General features: G+C 41.3%; 1 protein-coding gene across 2 annotated transcripts in view; it reads right to left on the reverse strand.

The window, feature by feature from the left end:
- The window catches only part of DCLK2 (doublecortin like kinase 2), a 137,224-nt gene that overhangs the window by 102,193 nt on the left and 10,976 nt on the right, over positions 1–24,055 (reverse strand). For both annotated transcript variants that reach the window (XM_061584679.1, XM_061584680.1), the window contains exon 2: positions 16,538–16,872. In XM_061584679.1, coding sequence (XP_061440663.1) covers positions 16,538–16,872 — 335 coding nt within the window. The remainder of the gene's footprint in view (positions 1–16,537; positions 16,873–24,055) is intronic.

A 24,055-nucleotide genomic window follows, 5' to 3' on the forward strand; every position in this document is an offset into this window, starting at 1 on the left:
AACATTTTTAGCTTTACTTACTAAATACAAGTAGAATAAGCTTGTTAAATTAGATTGCTCTCTAGAACATGAGAAAATTCTCCAAGGAAAACTGAAAATGTTCCAATGCAAATTACCCCACTTACTAGTTTCAAGTATATGTTAAATAGCACAGGGGCTAAAATCAAACTCTGAGGAAACACATTGGAGGCTTCATGGGGCTGAACAGCATCTCCTAGGTACCAACGTCTGGAGATGACCATCCAAGTAGGAGTGGAACCACTGGGGAAAAAACCCTACTCCCACCTTAAACAATCTCCCTGGAAAGATACCATGGCTGATTGTATCAAAAGCTGGCAAGAGGTCAAGAAAACAAAGGCTCCCTCTTCTGACCATTACAATCTTGATGCCAATACTAGCCCTCAACCCCACTTGAAATAGATCTAGAAAATCAGTCTCTGAGAGTACTTGTGGGTGGTCAGCAACCATCTGCTCAAAATCCTTGCCCAAGACAGGGATATTAACAATCAATCTATAGTTGTTCCAAGTCTTCTGGGTCCAATGTGAAGTGGATGCTATTGATAAGAAAATAAATTCACTCTAATGACATCTGGAAACCTTAATAAGTACTTATAATCAATGCTCATGTCATATGCATCATTTGATAATGAGCCTAACATTAATATTTATGATAAGAGACAGCAACGGAAAAGAAAGTTGGCATCCCCTGCTGTCAAAGAAATTCTGAAATGAGTCGGAAATTGAACAGAAATGCTTATTCTTTGGACTGTTTTCAGAAAACTCTGGCAATGCAACCAGACGTAACCTAATGTAGGTGGACAATGTAAAAGACTGAAGATATTTCTACATTGGTTATAGAATATGGAAAACTATGGCATACTAATAGTTTACAGAACACAGCAGAAGGCATAATTTAATCCAGTATAAACCCAAAGTAGATTATTCATGTGCATCTGACTGAGAACATCTTACAACTTTACTTTACAGATATTTGGAAATGGGAGAGTATATTATTAACCACTCTGGAAACAATTGAATTACTTTCACAACTGAAAACAGCATTCAGAAAACCACCAATATAAAAGTCACCCACAGGTGTGTCCATTTTATTAACTCACTCATAAACCTTCATAAGATTGAAAGAATTTCTAAAGAGAAGTCATTCCACATTTCCTTCCAAAGGTGGTAAATATTAGAACTTCCCACCAGCTTCAGACAAATGCTGGATCCCAAACTGAATCAGGCTGATTCATGTCAAATGGGACTTGCCCGGAGCGGGTTGAGGCAGCCCCAAATTGCCCTGAGTAGAGCTCATCCTGAGTTATTCAGGACTGTCAAAAAGGAGGTTGGTTGGGCAACCAATGTTTCATCAGGGCTGTACAACAGCTGTTAAGGGTCTGGATCAGGCTGGGTCCAGGTTGTCTTGGGTTGGATTAGGCTATGAAATGGATGGGGGGGCATGCCCAGTCCTAGTAAATATCCACCAAAGAAGTGCCAAACGTTACAAGGTGTATTATTTATTAATACCTACACAAGATAACATTTTATTACAAGCTACAAATATGCTGCATATTTTGATCTAAGTTTACTCAACTGATGAACATCTCCCAAACTTGCTGTCATGCTCTCTAAATAATCTACAGCAAACCAGACCTATTTGTCACTTCTAAGGACTAATTGTGAGTGTCTAAATTGAACTTTACTTAGAAGCCCAAGCTCACATCAACCAAGTGCCAACTGCAGGTATTCCATCATACATATATATAGAATGTGCACACATACCTTAAAAAACAGAGACAGCTACTATATTATACTATAATGCTGTAATGTATTACACATACCAAGAAATATGGAGAGTCATTCTTTCAAACATACTATATATCATACACCATCCCTTCCCAGTGTGGTTTCCTCCAGATGCTTTAGACTACAACTTCCATCAGTCCCAGCAACATGACCAATGGTCAGAGACAATGGAAGTTGTTGTCCAACCATCAACAGAACCAGGTTGTCTATCATTCTATGAATGCACTGATGATACAAGCCAGACTTAGTGTCAACTGATAATTATAGTCATAAAGATCCCCAGAAAAATGTAATGAAAATAAGAGCAAATTATAATGATGTCAATAGAAAGATTGCACTGTAAATCACATACAATGGAGTAATAAAAATTACCAGTGAGGCAGGTAGAACAGGGAATATTAGCTATAGAACTGCAATAAAGAGGTTTCAGGCAGAATGACAAGAGAATGACGGGAGTCCAACAGCAGATTATTGTCTATCAAAGCAATCCTCACACCATGGAGATCTAACAAATTGGCAAGGATATTATAATATGTGGGTTAAATAATAGGGTGCAGCTTAAAAGAATGTTGGGAGTTTCAATGGGATGGCTTGCAGCTGGTTAAAACTGATAGACGAGTCAAACAGGAATAGTGCAGACTAGCAAAATAGCTCTCCATGTATCCCATCTCATTCTTCCTAGTTCATTTTCTTCATTATTCACTTTTGTTTTTACCTCTATCAATTATTTTCCTACTAGGAGTTGACATTATTTTGAGTGGCGATTCAGTTTTCTTTAATTTTTATTTTTTTTAAATACAAATCTTTGTTTCTTCTCTCTTAAAACCACCATACTGAACACTCAGTTTTTTCAGTTGTGGAGCTAATGTGATCTGCAGAGGGGTCAACAGTAGACAGTGACACAAAGATAATTATGTCTCTCTTAAATGGACCTGACATCACAAAGTCCACTTCTTTGGGTGATCCTCTTGGTGCTGATGTTTTAGACCAGTTCCATTTGTACTTACATTTGAAATTATGCAAAACATAACATGGCTTTCAAAAAGCAATGTTTCCCTATCAATCAGTACATGGGTCTGTAAATTCTGTTCACAGTATTAACTGTGGAAAGTGAACAGAGCAGGCTGTAAATTAATATTCAGCTTCACCATATGATCTTGTGCACAGAGGAGAATAACATGGAATGGGATGTACTATTTCAGGCTTGATGATACATATATCCTTGTTCTCATGCTGGGATCCAACCTTGGGCTGACAGCAGTCATCTGTATTTTATTTTTAAAATAGAAAACTATACAATACATCTGTTTACTTACATGATGAGCATTGAAATGTACAATAATCCTTTTTAAGTTCGCTGAGGTAATCACAAAAAGCTGCATCAAAGATGTAAACTAGCAAAACATATCCACTAATTCACCTTCCAGATAGCATGATAGGATATACACTAGGCTGCCAAATAATCTAGTTGATGAAAAGCATTATGTTTAGCTCCCTTCCTACATTTCTTAAGAAATGTATATTAACTAAGCTGGACATGGAGCAGACATACTGAGTTTTCTTCTTGTAATAGCAGAGACCAAGATGGGTCATGAACTGCACATAGCAGGATGTGATTCATTCCACATCATCCTTTCCTGTTATCATCAGTAATGTCAGGCTTCAGATGCTGTGTCCAACAGCAGGATTATCATTAAAGTGGTCAAGATTTCAAGTTGAAATACTTGAAGGACTGTTTCTTCCCATATCAAGAAAACTGGGACTTGTGTTCTGCAAAGGGGGGTGGGTAGAGAGGGAAACACCTTCTTGCGATCCTGCTGACGGGCTTTGTTCATCTTGTGGGAATGTGGCACTGTCTTGGTTGTGGAACACCCTCTCAAGATACAGCAGTTCCCTTCACTGATGATTTTTAGAAAGCAACTTAAAACACCTATCTTCATGTTGGCATTTAAGTGAGGGCTGAAGACTGAACATGATTCTTTTAAACTGTTGCTGATTTGTTTGTCTGATTATTCTTTTTTGTTTGCGCTGCATGTTGTTTTTATGGTATTTCGTGCACCACCCTGAAATCTCTTGGGATGAAAGGCAGACTAGGGGAAAAATGAATAATAAATAAAATTGTTTTGTCTTTTACTAGCCATCATATGAAATACCACAGGCATTTGAAAATAGTACCAAAAGTGCAAAAAAACTCAATCCTGCACTTTAACATAAATTTATATTCCCAAGGTGACTAACAAAGTAGTAAGAAACTTTATTGTATTTCTCCTGGCAGCAGCTTGCATGGGGATAGCACACCACTGGAGATATGAAGCCATGTTCTCAAAATTGGGTCCACAAAGTTGTAGTAATTGACATCTGAGCAATTAATATAGCAGAATAGTTTTGGGAGTGACTGCTTTAGGCAGTAGTGGGCAGTGGGCTGGCGGCTCTTTCTTGACCTTTTGTCACTATGGCTTACTAGGAAGGAGAAGGTGTAAATGCACCACTGAGAGCACCAGATTGGCTCCACTGGTGCATTTGCACTGTGCTAACCTTGCCACTCTGCCTCTCCTTCTGGTAAGCCACAGCAATGGTGATGATGGGAGGCCTGGTAAGTGCTGCTGCCTTGCCTCCCAACTGCTACTGGCTTATCTTTGTGCTCTACATTAGGGCAAGGGAACCATAGGCCCAGGGTCAAATATGGCCCTCCAAGTTTCTCTGTCTTGCCATTAAGATCTCTCCCATGCCATACCCTCTCTCCCCAGGCCTTGCCCCTCACTGGCTCTGCTTTGCACCTCCTTGAGTGTTTTTGCTGGGCTGGAATGTACCCTTGAACAATGATCATGATTTTTGCTTAATGGAAGAAAGCTCTCTCTTTCTCTCTCTCTCTGTGTGTGTAGAGCAAGATATAATTTGCATTAACTCCTCTGCCCACTTTTGCCTCCAGAAATCAGTAAATGTGTTAATGAATGAATTGCTAGATGACTAGCCATCTAATTTCCCCATTCTGGAGGGGAAAGTGTTCATATTAACACCTACAATTCCACATAATGTTAGAAGCTAAAGAAAAACAGTAATATCCCAAGGCTACTGCCCCCCTTCTCTATCAATTCACTCATACCTATTTCTTGATCATCTGGAGTTCTGTCACCAAGATAAATACAAACAGTTCCAGGACTGGGACTTGAAATGGATCTCTCTCATGGTCAAAGGGCATTCTTTGACAGAATCTTTATTAAGGGAAAAATTAAAGGTCATCAAAAGCAATTGGTTTCAAAGGGCTCAGATGGTGATATTTGCAAAGTCGCTTTTGAGAAATGGAGAATGCCTTTGCACTCTCACAATATATGAACATATGTGTGAGACTGAACAAGGCTCTACAGGGAGCAGGCTCAGAAATATATAATTGCTGGTTGGAAAAGAAATGGGGAATGCAGAAGGCTTACGGAACACATGGGAGAGTGATCTTTGGATAAATTTGAGGAGGGTATATGGGAAAACATTTGGATGAAACCTCTTTTTAAAACTATCTCCTCAAAGATCCAGGAGGTTACATTAAAACTCCAGTTATGGTGGCACTGGACCCCAATACTATTATTACCAGTGCTGAAGGATTTCTTGCCATGGTGTTGGAGGGGGTGCAGTAAGAAAGGGATTTTCTACCATATGTGGTGGGAATGTGGAGCTGTTCAGGACTTCTGACAGAAGGTGTTCAAAGTTCTGGCACTCATGAGGACCCAATATTTAACTCTTGACCCAGTATTGGCATTGCTGTCCCTTGAAAGCAATAAAAATCTGAAGGTGACATATAAAGATCTTATTGCCTTGCCCTTAGCGGCAGCTCACATGAGATAATAAGCCACTGGAAGGGCAACACCTCCCCCCCCCAGGTGGAATGGCTTGACAAGGTGTGGAATATAGCCCTTTCAGAAAAATTGACACAACACATGAGAGTAGTCATGGGAACTTCTAAGCGTGATCTTTTTGATGAAATATGTTTTCCCTTCTTTAGTTATATCAATGGTCAGGGAAACACTCTCCAGCTACTCATAACTCTCTATGGCTGGGTTACATGCACAAGTCTTGAGCGATGCAATGGGTAAGTTTTCTTTTTATTCTTGATTGTATCTCGACTTTGTTTAAACCAGATAAGTTGATTGTTAATGTTTGTTATACTTCAAAATAAAAGACTTTTTAAAAAGCGGTGGTTTTGGGGGTGGTTTTGTTTCAGCCACGTACAAGGCTAACATGTTGTCCTTGACTAGTTCTCTCCTATTGTGCTTTTGTTATACCACAGAAGATAAAAAGACAGAAAAGCTTCAGTAAATTGACTGAAACTGGAGTATAAGTCAGCCATGAATAAGAGCACTCTAGACATGGTGTAACACTTTGTTGCAAGTCCCACTTGTTCTATGTAATAAAGCACTGAAATGAAGTTTGTAGATTTGTAGATTTGGATTATACCATGATGGAACCCTTAGCATATTGGAGGAGGGATTGGCTGGAATCTATTAGAAGCCTTCAGTAAATTACCAGACTATGCTAGATTTCACAGTGTTGTTACCAAGTGCACATGCTTCCCCAACAGAGAGATCAATAATTGTATCTGAAGCAGTATTGTTTAGAACAGCACTATAGGACAAAAAGGACTATAAGGACTATAATCATAAATATTCTTCTGATCTATTCCACTAGTAACACTGATAGTTTCAATGGTTCCTCATAGATAAGCTAGAAAAAGATTAAGGAGGTTATTACCATAATCAAGATTTTGAGGCTGATTCATCAAGAATTTTATCCCTAAAACATTTTTTGTACATGAACAAATCCAGTATGGTCCAGTATAGCTATTTGACTTCTATCATGGGAAATTGACACTGGGTATCTGAGAATTGAATTCAATGTTCCTAGTGATTACATTACCTTTTTCACATAAGAAACTGAAGTAATACAAGAGTCCTGGTATGTGCTGGATATTATTGCCCCTCAGTATCTGGTTCATCCCTTGAACAGCTAAATACATTTTAAATGTGTTTAATTTATATACTGTTATCAACCTGAGCCATAAAAGAACCGACAAGGCAATAAATTGCCGCCCTGGGATTCTACTGGGAGGAAGGGCCACACAGTAGTTTGTGAAGCAGTCCAGCTACATAGCTTGGGCAGCAGTTCTGTTAAGAAGGGATGGGGAGAGAAAGAAGGCTATACTTTCTCATATAACACTCCATACCAGAATGTATGGTTTGGCATTTGGTAGTTCTCTTATTTTAAGAGTTTATCATGTTTAGAAGTCTCATGTATGTCTAGATATTTGAAATTAATTTTGAAAATCATCCTAATCCAAAAGGCAAACAAATCTAAATGACGACTATGGATACCAGAACACAATTTTTCCCCTTTAGCAATTATTATTGAGAGTACCATTCTTTTCATTAGAAAACAACCCCAAAAGATTATATGGAGATTCTCATGATGTAAGTATAATAGTTAAACAACTATGTGTGATATTGGCCCAGTTCACCATAGTTAAATGTTAAACTTCCTTGTAATGTGGGTTTTCTGCATTCCTTCCCCCGCCCCATGCTCTAAGATGTTTTTTCTCTGTTTTCTGTGCTAGTTTTTTCCAACCTCTTTTTATGATATGTTTCTCAGATAGAAGTATATATATGTATGTTCATACTAAAAGTGAGTGTTGTTGTTTTTAAAAAAGCTAGTAGTATTTAAACTAAAATATTAGTGGGAGAAGGATTGTACCAATGGTGTCACTCAGCTGCTAGTAAGGTTTCCATCAGCAGAGTAGGGAAGAAAGCAAACTCCCTGTCCCCCTCCAGCCACATTTCTGAACAGGGACCCTCCAGACCAGATTCACGGGGGCACGGGGGGAAGGAAACTGCTGAAAGAAGTTTCCCTCCCTGTTCTGTTGCTGGAAGCCTTACCATCAGCTGAGTGATACCATTGGATACAACCCCAAAATCAATAAAGTTAGCTTCATGTGGGTTAAATGTCCCACTTAATGTGATTTTTTTTGAATACAACAAATTCAGAGATTTACTTGAAAATTATTTTCCTGGAATATTAGTATATATTTTAAGAAATGACAATGCAAATGCTAACATTGCTTTTCTTATAATTTATACAGTGTAATATATTAATTTTATTTTAATACAGTAATGTAGTATTTATATATTATATAAACTTTAATTTTAGCATGCCTAAAGAGCTTTGTAATATTTACTATAAATGCATGCATGCTTCTTAGGGACAGTCACTTGAAAACTAGTTTGTTAGAAATTTGAAGCAGGCCAACCTGATTGTATCATTATATTACCAACAGTGCACATCATAGAATCATAGAATAGTAGAGTTGGAAGGGGCCTATAAGGCCATCAACTCCACCCCCCTGCTCAATGCAGGAATCCAAATTAAAGCATACCCAAGAATCATTTGTTATGAAGTCAAACAGGGAATATCAAAATATTTTTTATAATGTGCACAACTGCATTTCACACACACACACACACAGAGAGAGAGAGAGAGAGAGAGGAACACAATGAGCAATTTAGAAATGCTCCCCTCACAAACTTCTTTCAGTCTCTTCCAACAGTACAATAACATAAAAAGTGCCACTCAAGCAGATTTAGAGGCATGAGCAGTTTACCTCATTAGAAAATAAGTTCAATCATTTGGTAATTGGAAGTGAAGTGCCTTCTCTGCAAAACTCTATAGTGCAATTTCATCATGTAAAACTGTAGGACAATACCAGAAGCATGTGAACTTTTATCCAGGCATTACTTCAAGAAAGGCAGAAAGTTATTTTAATTTCAAGAAGGTAGGACATGTGTAGCATTGTTCAATAGATTAAGAGAAAGATGGTTTGTGAGATTAACTTGACAGGTACATCTCAATGTTAGAAAAAGTTTACCCTGGGTCAATGGAAGGGATAATTTAGCTGCCTGCAATAAGTTTGGCTCTTAAAAATGCAAACAGCTCTAATATTCTGGACATTTCTTGGAACCATAACCAGAATATATCAATGACTGGCAAACTGGCCTGTTCTCACAACTCTCTCAGCTGTAAAAATGTGATATTGTAGTAAAAAAGAGAAAAACATTCAGACAGCAAATATACTTCTAAGAGAATTAACAGCACAGTGCATTTCTACTCCTATGCATGTCTGCTCAGAAGTAAGTCTCACTGAATTCAACCAGAAGTATTCCCATTAAGCATGTATAGCAAGTGTGAGGAATCTTTGGCCCTCCAGATGTTGCTAAACTACAACTCCCATGATTCCTGGCCATCCTTCTGGGAGGAAGGGCAGGATATAAATTTAATAAATGACAATAAGAAATAATCCCTGACTGGGTGGGTCCAGGGAGCAAGTAACGCTTCGCTGGGGAAGAGTGAGGCACCATCCGTCTTGAAGGAGGCAGTGGTGCATCTCCTCCTCAGGAAGACCTCCCTGGACCCAGGAGGGTAAAAGCTATCACCCAGAGGCAAATATCTCCTTGTGGGGCAAGGTGCTTGAGGAGGTGCTGGCGGTCCAGCTTCAGGCATGCTTGGAGGAAACTGATTACTTCGATGCATTCTAGTCTGACTTCAGGACTGGCCATGACATTGAAATGTCCTTCATTTCCCTGGCTGATGACATTTGCCGGGAGCAGGATAGAGGGAATGCACCATGAGGGCACAAAGGGTGTGAGGGCACCATGTTTCAGTGGTTCTGCTGCTACCTCCAGAGCTGCTTCCAGAAAGTAGTTACGGGAGGTTACTGTTGGCACCATGGGAGTTGTCTATTGCTGTTACGCAGGGCTCCATTTTGTCCCCCATGCTATTTTATGTTCTTTGGTGCTACCTGATGTTGGGGTTACATCTTCCATCTGCTGTCCAGGCTATACATCTCTGGGGGGATGTGGAACCATTATGTTATTCTGCTGGTTTACTTGTCTTGTATATCATCATCTGTTGATCATATTCAGCAAACTGAAGATTCATAGCTTTGGATACTTCTTGACAAAGAACACAACCCACCACACCAATGCTTATGCCCTCTTCCCAATCACTTCAAGGGTATTTGTTAGGGTGAACTTCCCCAGTGGACTGTTCCAAAAGTGGCAATAACAGGTAGCAGCTTTATTTTCTGTTACAGAGACTGGTCAGATTTCAATTACTGTAATGGTCAGGAAGTGCAACAGCAGAAGCATAACATCTATATCTGTGGAGATGTCTACATTTAAGTCATATCCTCTTTCAACTACCTCACAAGTGTGAAAAATCTACCTTGTGTCAGCTCCTCATGGATCCCCTTCTAGATGATCATCCTCACTGGGTTCAGTGAAGACACCAGCATGGAGTTCATCTATATGCCAACCTTTTCAAGTGACAGTGACACAGGGAATAACTAATTCACTGTGACATCAAGGAACTGTGTCATATGACTGGCACCTGCAGCAAAAGCTCTCTCTGCATGAAGTTACCATCAGCCTTGCACATTATTGCTATGTGGTAACATAGGCTCCTAAGATTAATCACACTGCTGTTTTATTATTTATTGATATTTAACAATGTTTTATTGATGGATTCTCTGTTTCTACTGATATATTTCTGTGTATAATGTTGTATATTCTTTTTTATGACATTATGGTATTTTATGTAAACTGCTTAGGGATTTTGAATATTAAGCGGTATATAAATATTAATGATAATGATTTAAAATCTATATGAAGCCACTGGGAGCGGTCATGAGGAGATTTGTAATGAAGTATTACCAATCTGCAGGTGACACCCATCTCTCTCTCTCTCTCTCTCTCTCCCCCCCTCCCCCTCCCCCTCCCCCTCCATCTGAATTGGGAGAGGTGATTGTGCTGCTGGACCGGTGTTTGGAGGCAGTGATAGACTGGAAGTAGGCCAATAAATTGAAGCTGAATCCTGAAAAGAGTTTTCTGAGTCCTCATGTCTGGGAGGTGGGAGACGACCTGTTCTGGATGAAGTTGCACTCCTTTGGAACGAGGAGGTCCACAGCTTTGGGGTGCTCCTCGATTCAAAAATGTCACTAGAGGCTCAGCTGGCCTCAATCGCTAGGGGTGCCTTTTTCCAGGTAGAGCTGGTTCATCAGATAGGGCCCCTTTTGGAGAGAAGGCTGCTCCACTGCCCCAGCAAAGCCTGGTGCAGCGGGGCTTATTTGCAGCCCGGGATTGAAGTCCTGGCTGCCAGATGAGGGCGGTTAGCATGCACGAGCTGGCACATGCTGTGCTCAGGCACGAGGGAGGCATGGCAACGGAGCTATTTAAGCTCGCGCCGCCTCTAAGCCTCTCACATCAACAAGTGACGGAGGGAGGATCCTCATTGCAGAAGAGAGGGTCATCATGCGGGATCGCGGGCCTGGTTTACTTTGAGATCCTGCGTAGCACCAGCGATCTCTCTCCTCCCCCCTCAGGCGATCAGCTGGTTGTCGGGCCGCCGATCAGCTGTTTCCCCCCCCCATTGATCAGTTCCCAGCCTGGGATCAGCTCTGCGTGGCCGGTGACCACTTATCAGCTGTTTTTTCGGTCATGGGTGAAGGAAGGACTTGGGCAGCCAACGGACATTCCACTATCGCTGCAGCCGCTGCGGTCTGAGGGAATTTTGGTGGGTTTGTGGTCCTGCTGCCCTGCCGCCCACGTGGCAGTAAGGTCTGGCGTGAGTGCACCTTAGGCGGCAGACCGCTTTCATGCGGCCACCAATTTCAGCACCAGTGCCACTTTGAGGTGTTTTATGCAGCAGGTTTTTCAGCGCGACCACCATTTTGTTGGCCAGTGCCATTTTGGGGCTTTGGGTGCCTTTTGAAATGGCTGGCTGTGAGTGAGGGGGGCGTTTTGTACTGGTAGTGGGTTCTTGGTATTATTCTTCTCATTTTATTAATTGGTGTTTACAGTACTATCAGACATGCCTCTAAAGGAGGGATCAGGTGGGCCTAAAGGTAAAGGTAAGGTCCCCAGGGCACCCCCCAAACGGCCTTTGACACCTTTGGAGGGTGGCCGTGAAGTGGAGGACCAGGCAGTGGCTGCAATACTAACCCGGCTGGAGGAGCTGGAAATATGGAATCTGGAGGCCGATGAGGGTGCAGAGACGTTGGTTACCCAGCCTACTAAATGGGCCAAGGGAGGTAAGAAGAGTGCCAATGAAGGGGCTAATTGCAATGCTTTGGGCTTAATTTTAGCGTGGCTGGATGTGTGAGAGGCGGGACCTAGCGGTGTTGCTCAGGCTCCGGTGAGGGAGGGGGCAAGCACTCCATCCACCTCTGACCAACATCCCGCAACGGATCCAACCCCATTGGTCCAGTCAGGTGAGCAGGGCTATGCAGCTCTTCAACAAGGCTGGCCGGGGTGGGGGCCGCCTTGGGGTTATCCATACTGGCCCACAGGTCTGGTTGGGAATTCTTCTCATGGTGGCAGGTGATGGGAAGTATGCTCCAGGGGGCGCACAGGGTACAGAGGGTATAGCACACCCACAGCAGCCACTTATGATGGCTTGTGAGCAGGTGTGGCAGTCCCAGGAGATGGGCCAGTCCACGCCTGGGAGTGGTGCAGCTGCCACTGTTCTGACCCAGCCCTCAGTATCAGCAAGTTCTGCAGATGTGGAGGACCTGTCGGAAGCAGTTGCGGAGAGCGCCATTCCCTTTGGGGGAGACAGCAGAGCCTCTGGGCTTTCATCTGCTCCCAACGACGAAAGAAAAAAATTTGGTGGGGAGAATACATAGATTTGTTTTCTCTTCTCTACAGGGAGACTCCAAAAAAGGATAAGGAGAAAGGGGAGGATAGGGAGTCTGATTGATCCAAGCTTAGGAGAGTGGACAGGACTTGGGTCAATTGGTTGCCTGCCTACCTGACCTATGCAAGAGTTATTTTACAGAAGCAATCTAGGAGGGGTCAGTTGCTTCTTAAATACCTAGACATAATATATAGGGGTTACATGGAGTTTACAGGCTCTGCCTGGTTGTTGTATGATGAGGCCTTTCGTATGCTGGCGGCCTTTGATGTGACATTGCCATGGGGCAAGAAGGAGCCAGATTTATGGCTCCAGTTTATGGCAGCTACTAGGTCAATGACAGGGGACAGGAACAACAGTGGGCACCTCTTACTTAGGCCACCAGTTGTACATCCCTCCCGCGCAACTGCAGGGCAGGTGGTTCAACACCGCCTGCTGTGCTGGGAGTTCAGCTCCAACGGTTTTTGTACAAGGAATCCATGCTGCTTCAAGCATGAGTGTGCCATCTGGGGTGGAGCTCACTCCTGCAACAACTGTACAAGGGGCCGACCCTTTAGGGTTGGGGCTAGGGAGTCGCAGGGAGGAAGGAGGCAGTCCCCTCCTGTGGCCGCTGCAGGAAAAGGGCCCCTCCCCAATTAAGTTGCATGTTCTTAAAGCGATGGTAGTTGGGTATCCATCCGTTCAGGATGCTAAGTTTTTGGTACAAGGTTTTTCTTTTGGTTTTGGGATCCCATATTTGGGCCCCTGGAGCCTTCATGTCTCGTAATCTCAAGTCAATTGTGGGGCTTGAAGGTGTTGTTAGGGACAAGATTGATAAGGAGGTGCAGGGTGGTCGGGTGCTGGGTCCTTTTCCATCCCCCCCATCTTCATTACGGGTCTCGCCTCTGGGGATTGTACCGAAGAATGCGGCAGGAGAGTTTTGACTTATACACCACCTTTCTTATCCTAAGGGTATGTCAGTTAATGATTTTATTCCAGAGGCATTGTGCACAGTTCGCTACACGTCCTTTGATGCGGCAGTGCACATGGTGTGCTCCTGCAGCTTAGGGGCCCTTATGGGAAAATGCAACATTAAGTCGGCTTTTCGCCTCCTGGCAGTCCATTCAGAAGATTTTGAGTTACTGGGTTTTTCTTTCGCAGGTCAATTTTATGTTGACCGTGCATTGCCAATGGACTGTTCAATGTCTTGCTCAGTTTTTGAGTGGTTTAGTTCCTTTTTGAAATGGGCTCTCCGGAAGCGAACCAGATTGGACTTTGTGGTACATTATTTGGATGATTTTTTGTTTGCGGGCGGGAAGGATTCTGGTGAGTGCCATTATCTTATATCCCAATTTTACAAGCTTACCAAGGAGCTGGGTGTCCCGTTGGCCACTGAAAAGACTGAGGGGACCTCACCTGTACTTACCATTTTGGGCATCGAGATTGACTCCGGGAATCAGTGTTGCCGGCTTCCTGGGACTAAGCTTGATGCATTAAGAGAGAGGATTTGCAGCGTAGCTCAGGCAGAGAAAGTGTCCCTGGCCACCCTCCAGGAGCTGGCAGGGCATTTGAACTTCGCCTGTAGGGTCATCGCACCCAGGTGGGCATTCCTGTGCCGGGTGTATGATGTCATGGCAGGACTTTTAGGCCTCATCATAGGGTTTGAGTTACAGCTGCCTTGCGCACTGATCTCGCCGTATGGACATCCTTCTTGCAAGGATTTAACGGAGTGTCCTTCTGGCGGGAAGAACGCCTCCTGGAGGCAGAGCTACAAGTCCATTCAGACGCAGCTGGGTCTTCTGGCTTTGGGGTAATTCTTGGCGATTCTTGGTGTAAGGGTGGCTGGCCTGAGAATTGGGTTCAGGTGGGGTTAACTAGAGACTTAACCTTCCTTGAATTTTTCCCTATTGTAGTGGCAGTGCACTTATGGGCAGTTAGGCTACAGAATTCTACTATTCATTTTTGGTTCAATAATATGGCCACTGTTCAGGTGATTAACTCCCTTACATTCAGGAATGCCAACGTCCTGTGCTTGGTTAGGGCATTTGTCCTTCAATGTCTAAGCTTTAATATTCTCTTGTGGGCATGGCATGTCCCTGGCGTTGATAATAGTATTGCTGATGCTCTGTCATGGAACCAGATGGAGAGATTTCGCCAGCTAGCGCTGTTCACCAGGGCTCAGCAGGATGTCGTCCCACCCTCACTTTGGGAGATTGGAGAGCAGAGTCGGAGAGGGCGATAGGTTTATTGCCCCCAGCACGCTGGCCAGTTATAACAGAGCAGGTAGGGAGCTTCATGACTTTAGAGCTGTTCGGGGCTATCTTCAGTCATGGCCCATTCCAGATGATCATTCGCTGGAATTCTTCATGGCAGGTAAACAACGGGGTCTCTCAGTCAGAACCCTAAGGGTAAGTTAGCTGGTATCGCATTTCTTGCTAAGGCCAATGGGGTTTTGGATTCCACTGAGGATTTTAGAGTGCAGCATATGTTGGATGGTTGGGCCAGGGAGCACCCCCCTCCCCCGATGCCAGACGACCCTTTTCCCCACAACTGCTAATGGGATTATCAGAGCAATGGAAAACTTTATGTTCTTCCCCCTTTGAGGCATGTTTGTTTCATGCCACTGCCCTCACTTTGTTTTTGGGGGCATTTAGGATAGGGGAGGTAGTGGCCGGATCAAAGACGGATGGCTCCTTCCGTGCTTTGTTAATTTTGGATGTTAGTTTGGTTGACGGGCAGGCCGACGTTAGGCTGAGGTGGTCTAAGACCGACCAGGGGCGTAAGGGACAGACAGTGGTCTTGTCACCTTCATCGCAGGGAGACATTTGCCCTGTTAGGGCATTGGAGCATTTTATGTTGATGCGGGGATCTGGGCCTGGCTATCTGCTTATACACAAAGGGGGTTACCCTCTCACAAAGTTTCAACTTTGGGCCCTTACGAAATCTGCCCTCCGGGGCCTAGGGGTGGATTCTGCTGCATTTGGTACCCATTCCTTCCGGACTGGAGTGGCTTCCACAGGACCAGCTCCAAGCTATCGGGAGATGGCGTTCTAAGGCTTACAAGTTGTATGTTCAATCATGGAATAAGCTGCAGGATCTGAATGTTTGAAAGGTTTTAATTTGTCTTTTTATGTTGGCAGGTTGCTGGATGGGAGCGGAACTTGTGCGCATCTTACTCTGCGGCCATAGCATGGTTTTCTGGGCTGGCCACAGGGCGGTGAAGTCAAGTGTTGGGTCACAGCTCGGACTCAGCCAGTGGGACACAGTGCAATGGCTTGGCCGCCGAGGGATGCACTGGGATTGTGGCCTACACAGGTATGCCCTTAAAGATTGGAAGGTACAACTAGAGCAGAATGCAGCAGCAAGGCTGCTGGTGGGTGTCTCTGGACAGACACATATTATGCCAGTCTTGAAAGATCTGCACTGGCTGCCAATCTGCTACTGAGCCCAATTTAAGATGCTAATGCTAACATATAAACAGCTATAAACAGCTTCAGTCCCAGATATCTGAAGGAGTGCCTCCTCCCACACCAACCTATCCAGGTGTTAAAAGCAGCAGAGGAGGCCGTATTGACAGCACCAATACCTGCTGTATGCCAAGATATGATTGCATGAAAGAGGGCCTTCTTTGTAGTGTCCCCCAGGGTGTGGAATGACCTCTTTCCAAGGTGCATTGTGCACCATTATTGTATGTTTTTTGACAATAGCGGTCAGGATGCACTTCTTCATTTAGGTCTTTGATTGAGTGGGTATCTTATCTGCTGCTGCATTGCTGTTAGATGCTGTTGTTTTGTTTGATTTGTTATCAGTTTAGGTCTGAGGTTTTATTTTAAGATTTTATTAGAATTTTTGCTTGTAATTATGAAAGTTTTGTAACCTGCCCTGGAGTCAAATGATGAAGAGCCAACTATAAGTAAAAATAATAAAATTCTTAAGGATTTAGTTTTTGCATGTATGTAAAAGGGTCATAAATATTGCAAGTAAATTTAAGGGTACAGTCTTAGTAACTTTAACGAGTTTATCTTACCTGTTTTCCATCCAGTGTGCAAATTCTCTTCACCACTCCTGAATCTAACTTAATAGCTTCTGTTATATCAGTCAATACTTGCTCAAAGGAATGTGCAGTCTTTTTATTCAGCAAAATCCTCACAGCTTTCCGTGGCTTCACTCCACTTCGTATAACAGTTACCAGTTTTGGTTTAATGAAGTCTTTGCTCTCCTTCAATTCACTTCTTGCAGATGTCAAAGACGTGAGAGATCGAGATGACCCAGATTTTATGTTGACAGACCAATTTGGATTAACGTTTTTAGTGTAATCAACTTTCCGAAATGGCTCATTGGATGCACATACATAGCTTTCACCTGGAGGGGGGGAGAGAGAGAGAGATTATATTTCTTGCATTCCATTTTTTTATCTTCTGTACATTCATGATATATCCTGATCTATCCCATAGGACTGAGAACCAAATATTTGGATTTAAATATATACTTGCACAAAGAGTTAAAAAAGAAACCACAGTCCCATCAATTAGATTTCATCTGGATATTTCTAAGACATCAGATACTAGACAATTATTCACCTAGTGAATTTAAAAAACAATACACAAATCTGGCTGAAAATTAAGCTCTTGTTTCACTCCAACTGTCCATGCTCCTAAATATCTAGTTACAAGAAAGCTTTATTAAAGTATTGGTAAATACTTAAGATTTACAAATTGCCCAGCATCATAAAACAGGTGCCTCCATTTTGCCATCACCTCTTAGATCAGGGGTTCTCAAGCTTTCTACCCCTAGGGCCCACTTTAGTTGGCTGAAAATTATTGAGGCCCACAATGGTTGGTATTGGTCAATGCTTTTGAATTGTTTAAAACACGTTTATATTTGCATGAAATAGAAAGAAAAGCTGACTAAACAGGAAAAGATAGGCATGGGTTTCTTTTCCCTTTAATAACATACATCACTGAAAAGATCCTGAGTTAATAATGCCTTAATATGTGTTGTCTGGACAGGCTTTATTTACACACAACATATTTGTTGGGCCTGGGTCATGGGCAATAGGTTGAGGCGAGCTGGAATCCAGGAACCATGGGATGAAACCCGTAGGCAGAGAACTCAAGAGCACGTCAGAACTGAAGGACAAACCAGGAGGCAGAAGCAAGAAGCAAGCAAGAAGTCAGAAGCAAAGAATACAGGAACACAGCAAAGCTCAGGAGTACCTTGTTTCCCAGACAAAGCTTAACAGGAACTAAGGATGAAAAAGAAATTTGTTGGATGAGTTTACGTTAAATTGTGAACTAAATTCACACTTCCCAAACTAATACAAGAACTGAAGCACAGCTCTCCTTCAAACTCTGCACTGCTCTGAATTCTACGATGCATTTCTCCAGCCAAGGACCACATGCAGAAATATGTAAATTAGCGAGTACATATAAAAATGCATATATCCATGAAACTGTAAATACAAAAATGCATTTTCTTTAGAGGAAACTGCTTGCAATAATGCATATACTAGCTAAAATTGTGTACTACCGAAAGAAACAAAAATCAGGAACATAGGAAGCTGTCTTATACTGAGCCAAACCATTGGTCCACTTAGCTCAGTATTGTCTACTCTAAATGACAAAGACTCTCCAGGGTTTCAGGCAGGAACTTTTCCCATCCTTTCCTGGAGACACCAGGGATTGAACCAGCGACCTTCTGTATGCGAAGCAGATGCTCAATCACTGGCTAAGGTCCTTCCCATATTTATCCATCCCTAACTGGAACAGAAAACACTCTTACAATTCTTCCTGTCTAAGAAAATTCAACAAGGAGCCTAAACAGATGCTGCTACATGAAGTCCAATGGCTCACCACAAGGGTCAGCTGCAAACAGACCCAGAGGTTTCCAGATGGAGACCCTGAAGCTCCTGGCTGTAGTATTAAGTTTCTGAAATGGAACATCTAAGAGTGAGTGGTAATATAGATATATCTGAATGTACATTAATCTGCACAAGAAAAATATTGATCTGATTTCCATTCTGAAAACGTCACTTTTTTCTACCTGTTCCTTGCCTAATGTGCTGCAAGACCTGTAACTACTCTGGCTGAACACCTATATCACCTTCAGAAAAGCCATTGGTAGAAGATTGGAAATATATTTTCTCAGTTATTATATGGATCATAATATTTTAATAAGTTATTTCTGTGCCACAGAAGACCGCAGAAAGGTATTAATGAAAGACAGAAAGGTACTGATGAAAGAAAATAAAAAATTAACATGACCCATTTCAGTATTTAAGAGTCACTTTCCAACACTATTTTGAAACTATCAAAAGGATAGCCTATAAAAATATATAACAGATTATAGTCAGCTACCTCCTTTGATTACATCAAAAGATCATCCCAGAGTGCAGGACACGGAATAATGGCCTCAAATTGCAGGAAACTAGATTTCAACTGGACATCAGGAAAAACTTCCTAACTGTTAGAGCCATATGACAATGCAACCAATTACCTAGAGAGGTAGTGGGCTGTCTGACACTGGAGGCATTCAAGAGGCAGCTGGACAGCCATCTGTCGGGAATGCTTTGATTTGGATTCCTGCATTGAGTCAGGGGTTGGACTTGATGGTCTTATAGGCCCCTTCCAACTCTACTATTCTATGATTCTACGATCATACATTTAATATATTGAATGATTTATTTCAATTTGTATCTCTTAAACCCTTGTATCAATTAAATGAAGGATCATGATATACAGCATGTTTAAATGCAGGTTGAAATTATAAACTGTAAAAGAGAAACTAAAATGGGCTATTAAAGTAATCCACACTGATTTACCTGCCACTAATTACCAAACAGAAAAGACTTGTGCTCTTCAATAAAATGCTCATGAATCCATAGCAGCTGACAGAACCTAAGAATTCCCCTGTATGCACTATCTCCAAAAATTATTTTGGGAACATTATTCTCTCATTTCCCATGTTAATTTAAGCATTGTGATTTGAGTTCTACACTGATCCTGATATTAATAGTCACAATAGGAATTATGAAAAGACAGGGTATCCAATGTACGTACACATTACAGGCACCCAATATTTTTAAAGCTTAAGGCAAGTGCTTAAATGATACACAAAGTTGTTTAGTGGGGCAAAACAGACCTAGAAGAGGTCCTCAACAAGGTTTTACTACTGCATTATGCAACTTCTAACTCCCAAATAATTTTCAAGGGCAGATACATATATAGCACATTACAGTTGCCAAGCCCTGGTGTTATAGAAATATGAATGATAGTTGCCAAGCCTATATCCATAAGAACTATTTCACATCTGCATCTGAAGAAAACCTTGCAAAGTGCTCCTATGGCAAACAAATAAACAAGAAGTGCTTTGAGTCTACCAGTCTATCCTGGCTCCCAATTAGAGAAGCAGACTTGGGACTTTAAGACTAGGTTTTGCAAAAAAAACAACCTTCATTCAGAAGTCAGTATGCAGCATCAGACATTCTAAGCATGAATCAGGATACAGAACTAGACAAGGAAGCAACATTGGAAAGTTATCACAACAATCTTATCTTGTCTGGACACTATATAAAAGAGAGGTGGGCAGGCACTTTACTTGCACTAGCTAACTCTAGCATTTTTTAGCCTTTGTGGCAAGGTGGGGGCTCGTTCTGGGGAGAGACACTGATTCCTTTAGCTGATGCCTCCTTTTTTCTATTCTATGTGACCTTGGAGAAATTGTTATCTCTGGCTCTGACAGACTACTTTCACTCTTTCTCTGGAAGAGTCCAAGCTATTCATGAAGGTTTATCTGTTCAACAGCTAGGTCTGGGCTGAGTACCACTATTCCATTATAGATGAAGGGGAGTTACTGACATCAATTAACTCACTAGACACGGAGCTGCTAGAGGTTTCTGGAAACCTTTCTCCCATGTTTTCTCCAGCCCCATCCACAATTTCTGTAACCCACTCTTTATTCTCCCAATTCTTCCAAAGGTCCTCCATGGGGCCCATGACACAGTCCAGTGTTGGGCCACTCATAAACCTATCCCAACTCAAGATCAACTTTTTATTAATATTAAAATTATTTTGCTAAGCAAGGATGCAATCCTATACTAAGTTCAGAGCAAGTTCTATTGAACTCAGTGGGGATTACATCTTAGTAGATATGTATAGGATTGTGTGAAACAGTTATGCTTGTTTTGATGTGTCTGAATTTAGCTTTTCCGTATTCAATCTTAAGGATTTTGGGTTTTTTGTTTAGATGCTTGTTTCAGTTTCTGTTATTTGCTTTTCTTTTATTCAAAAGTCTTTGTTTCCACATACAAAGGATTGTTCAAGCCACTATGGCCTGAATCCAGATTTAGTTATGCTTAAAGCAGACAAATTGAAAATCAATGTGACTTAGTCAAACTTAAATCCCACTGATTTAAATATGATTAAGTCTAGATCCAACCATTATGTTTGACATTACAAAATAAAAAATAAATAAATAAAAACAAGTATTTTGTAAGATGTACCTCTTCTACAAACCCGTTTGTAGATTCTACCTAACCAAAAATAAAAAAGTACAAGGTGGGAGTAAGAGAGAAGGCCAAGTGGTGAGAATGGAAACATCATGGGTGTTCAGAATCACATCAGGCTGTTCCCAAGAGTGAAAAGCCTGCAAGGTCATCCTGAAGATTCTTTGGACCATTATATCCATCGTCACAGTATTTCCTGGATATTTCCATTGCAAATGGCTCTCATATAACCAGTCCCATCCAGAAGCTACCAAAGACAACAAATCCCAATATTTGGTCAGAAGAAAAGGCAAAGATTGGTATTAGCAGGATAATGATTAGACGATTGCATCCAACAGCCCAACTTACACACTGAGCAGGAAATGTTCCATGAGGAAATGTAAATATGTAAATATACTGCCTTCAAGTCGATTCCGACCTATGGCAAACCTATGAATAGGGTTTTCATGAGCCTGAGAGCAGTGACTGACCCAAGGTCACCCAGTGAGCTTCATGGCTATGTGGGGATTCGAACCCTGGTCTCCCAGGTCATAGTCCAACACCTTAACCACTACACCACACTGGCTCTCTGTCACATGAGGAAAGTCTCAGAAATAGAGGCAATAACCATCTGAACCTTTGAAAACTTTGAATAATTCAACAGATATCATACAAATATCTGCCAAGCCCACTGTTCTTTCACCAATATATTATATTCAACAGCATCAAATACTACTAAAGTATTTAATGTTCTCTGTCAATGTCCAAACAATTTGTCCATCAGCAGCCTAGCAAGACTTGGCTCTAGCATCAAGAGTCACTGCTGATAATATAGATATAGCCTGTAATCCTATACCTACTTACCTGGGAGTAAGCTCCATTAAATTCAATGCTATCCTAAGTATTAATTTCTAACTAGTTAGGTACAGTCCTCCAAATATGTCATTTGTATCTGTGGGTGACATTAATTGAAATGGATTAATATAATGTGTGGCAATAAACTTGTCAGTTTTAAAAAGTAATTGCTCAGATTCATAAATCTACTTGCCACATGCCAAAGTACTTTTGGTCAGCATTTCACAAATTCTGGGTCCAGTAAAGAAAAGTGATAATCAATTAAGAAGGAGTGCTTAAATGATTGTGCATCATTTAATAAGCCAGAGTGCTTGGATGTAAGACAGATTGGTTCCATGAACGCTTATGGACCTTGTTGTTTACTAAAATCCAAGCATTTAACTTTAAATGGATTAGAGAATATTCAGTTAATTGTATTTGTTTCCACATGGTATTTAGAAGCAGTTATTTATATGAAAGCACTTTGGAACATGTATCTGTAAGACCTAAAAAGTTCATATCTAAACTGAACTATTAGATAAATGAAAAAAACTAATATGAATTATTTACTTTTATTTTATGATAGCATTTGATTCAGTTAGATGCATACTTTAATGGTCTAGGTTTGCATGGCCCAGCTAGGTAGCCATGAACTAGTAGTATTCCAACATTGTAAACAACTGACTTGCTTGGATAAACTGGCAAGTCAAATCCTCATGGGACAGGTTCTCTCTCTGACTGCCTTCAAGTCAATTCTGAATTATGGCAACCCTAGGGTTTTCATGGTAAGCGGCATTCAGAGGTGGTTTACCATTGCCTTCTTCTGAGGCTGAGAGGCAGTGACTGGCCCAAGGTCACCCAGCAAGCTTCATGGCTATGTGGGGATTTGAACCCTGGTCTCCCAGGTCATAGCCCAGCACCTTAACCACTAGGGAGTGCAAATTATGATAATCACACAACGCAAGATTGCAGCCCTTTTCACCTTGGAGAAAGGGTAGGCTGATATTTCAGAAGTGTAAACTATGAAAAAAATGTAAACCTCTGAAGCTGCTATGTCCTATATCCAGTTTCCTTAGACTTACATTTGAGTTGATATTGCACTGACAATTTGCTCACCTCCAAAATAGAAGAATGTGTTTGTTTATAAAGGGAAATTGCTAGCATTTGTTATGTTCTATACCACAGAACAAGAAAAGCACAAATATTATGCCTCCCTCCAAGGCAAGCCTTCTGTTAAAAGGGGGAAATGTTTATTCATGGCCATATTTTATATAACTTGTACACATAAAAATAATGATTTTGATTATAATGTTTATTATGCAATATATACTGTAGTCTATATAAACATTCTAGGGTTTTCAAACATATGGATTTAATTCCAATGGTTCTTCACTTTCTGCACAAATAATATCTGATGTTGCACATTAATTCCCCTCAGAAAGCTAACATCAATTTGCAGAAATAATTTCTCTCTTGGGCTATAGTAAATATTTATGCTTTTGCTAATGAAGTATTTTTGTTCATTGGTTACACTGGGGTCAGTAATGCCAAGAAATGTGTTATAAAGCTTACAAGGCAAACCTAAGCATGACAGATTTTAAATGTGCAGTTAAATAAGAATGTGTGTCTTTTTAATAAAATATGAAAGGTCTTAAATCCAAACTCATTTAGATATTCTTAGTGTTCTTTGTCTTTTTAATGGTCTCCAATTCCAAAATATCTTATATTTATCATTTTCTGTCTGCCATTGTGATACATTCACAAATAACAATTTGTCTCTAATAGAAATGTGTGCATGCACACATTGCGTTCAAAAGTTAGATTTTAGATTAGGAAAACCATTATGCACTTACATTAAGCTTTTGAATAATAGCCCAAATTGTCACATGTAGCAAACTATTCATAGAAAGTAAACAGTAACAGTATTTCTAAATAAGCACATAGGTTTGCCACACAGTATCAGTTGTGTGTATTATGTGGTCCTTTATGAAATCAAATACGTACTACAGCTCAAGACAAACCATTAAAAATATGAGAAGCATATAAGAAGAAAAGTATTAGAATTACAAAACTAGCTTAGATACTGTTAGTAACCATCTGTAACCAGCCAGCCTATCCCAACGGAATCTGTGCCACACTTCTGGAGTATTTTGGCAGAAATATGAGAGAAGGTGACAGTCTAATATTTACAATGCATTATATACCAGCTCAAGATTTCTTTCCTTGTGT

Source organism: Rhineura floridana, chromosome 9, assembly GCF_030035675.1.
Source record: "Rhineura floridana isolate rRhiFlo1 chromosome 9, rRhiFlo1.hap2, whole genome shotgun sequence".
Taxonomy (NCBI): Eukaryota; Metazoa; Chordata; class Lepidosauria; order Squamata; family Rhineuridae; genus Rhineura; species Rhineura floridana.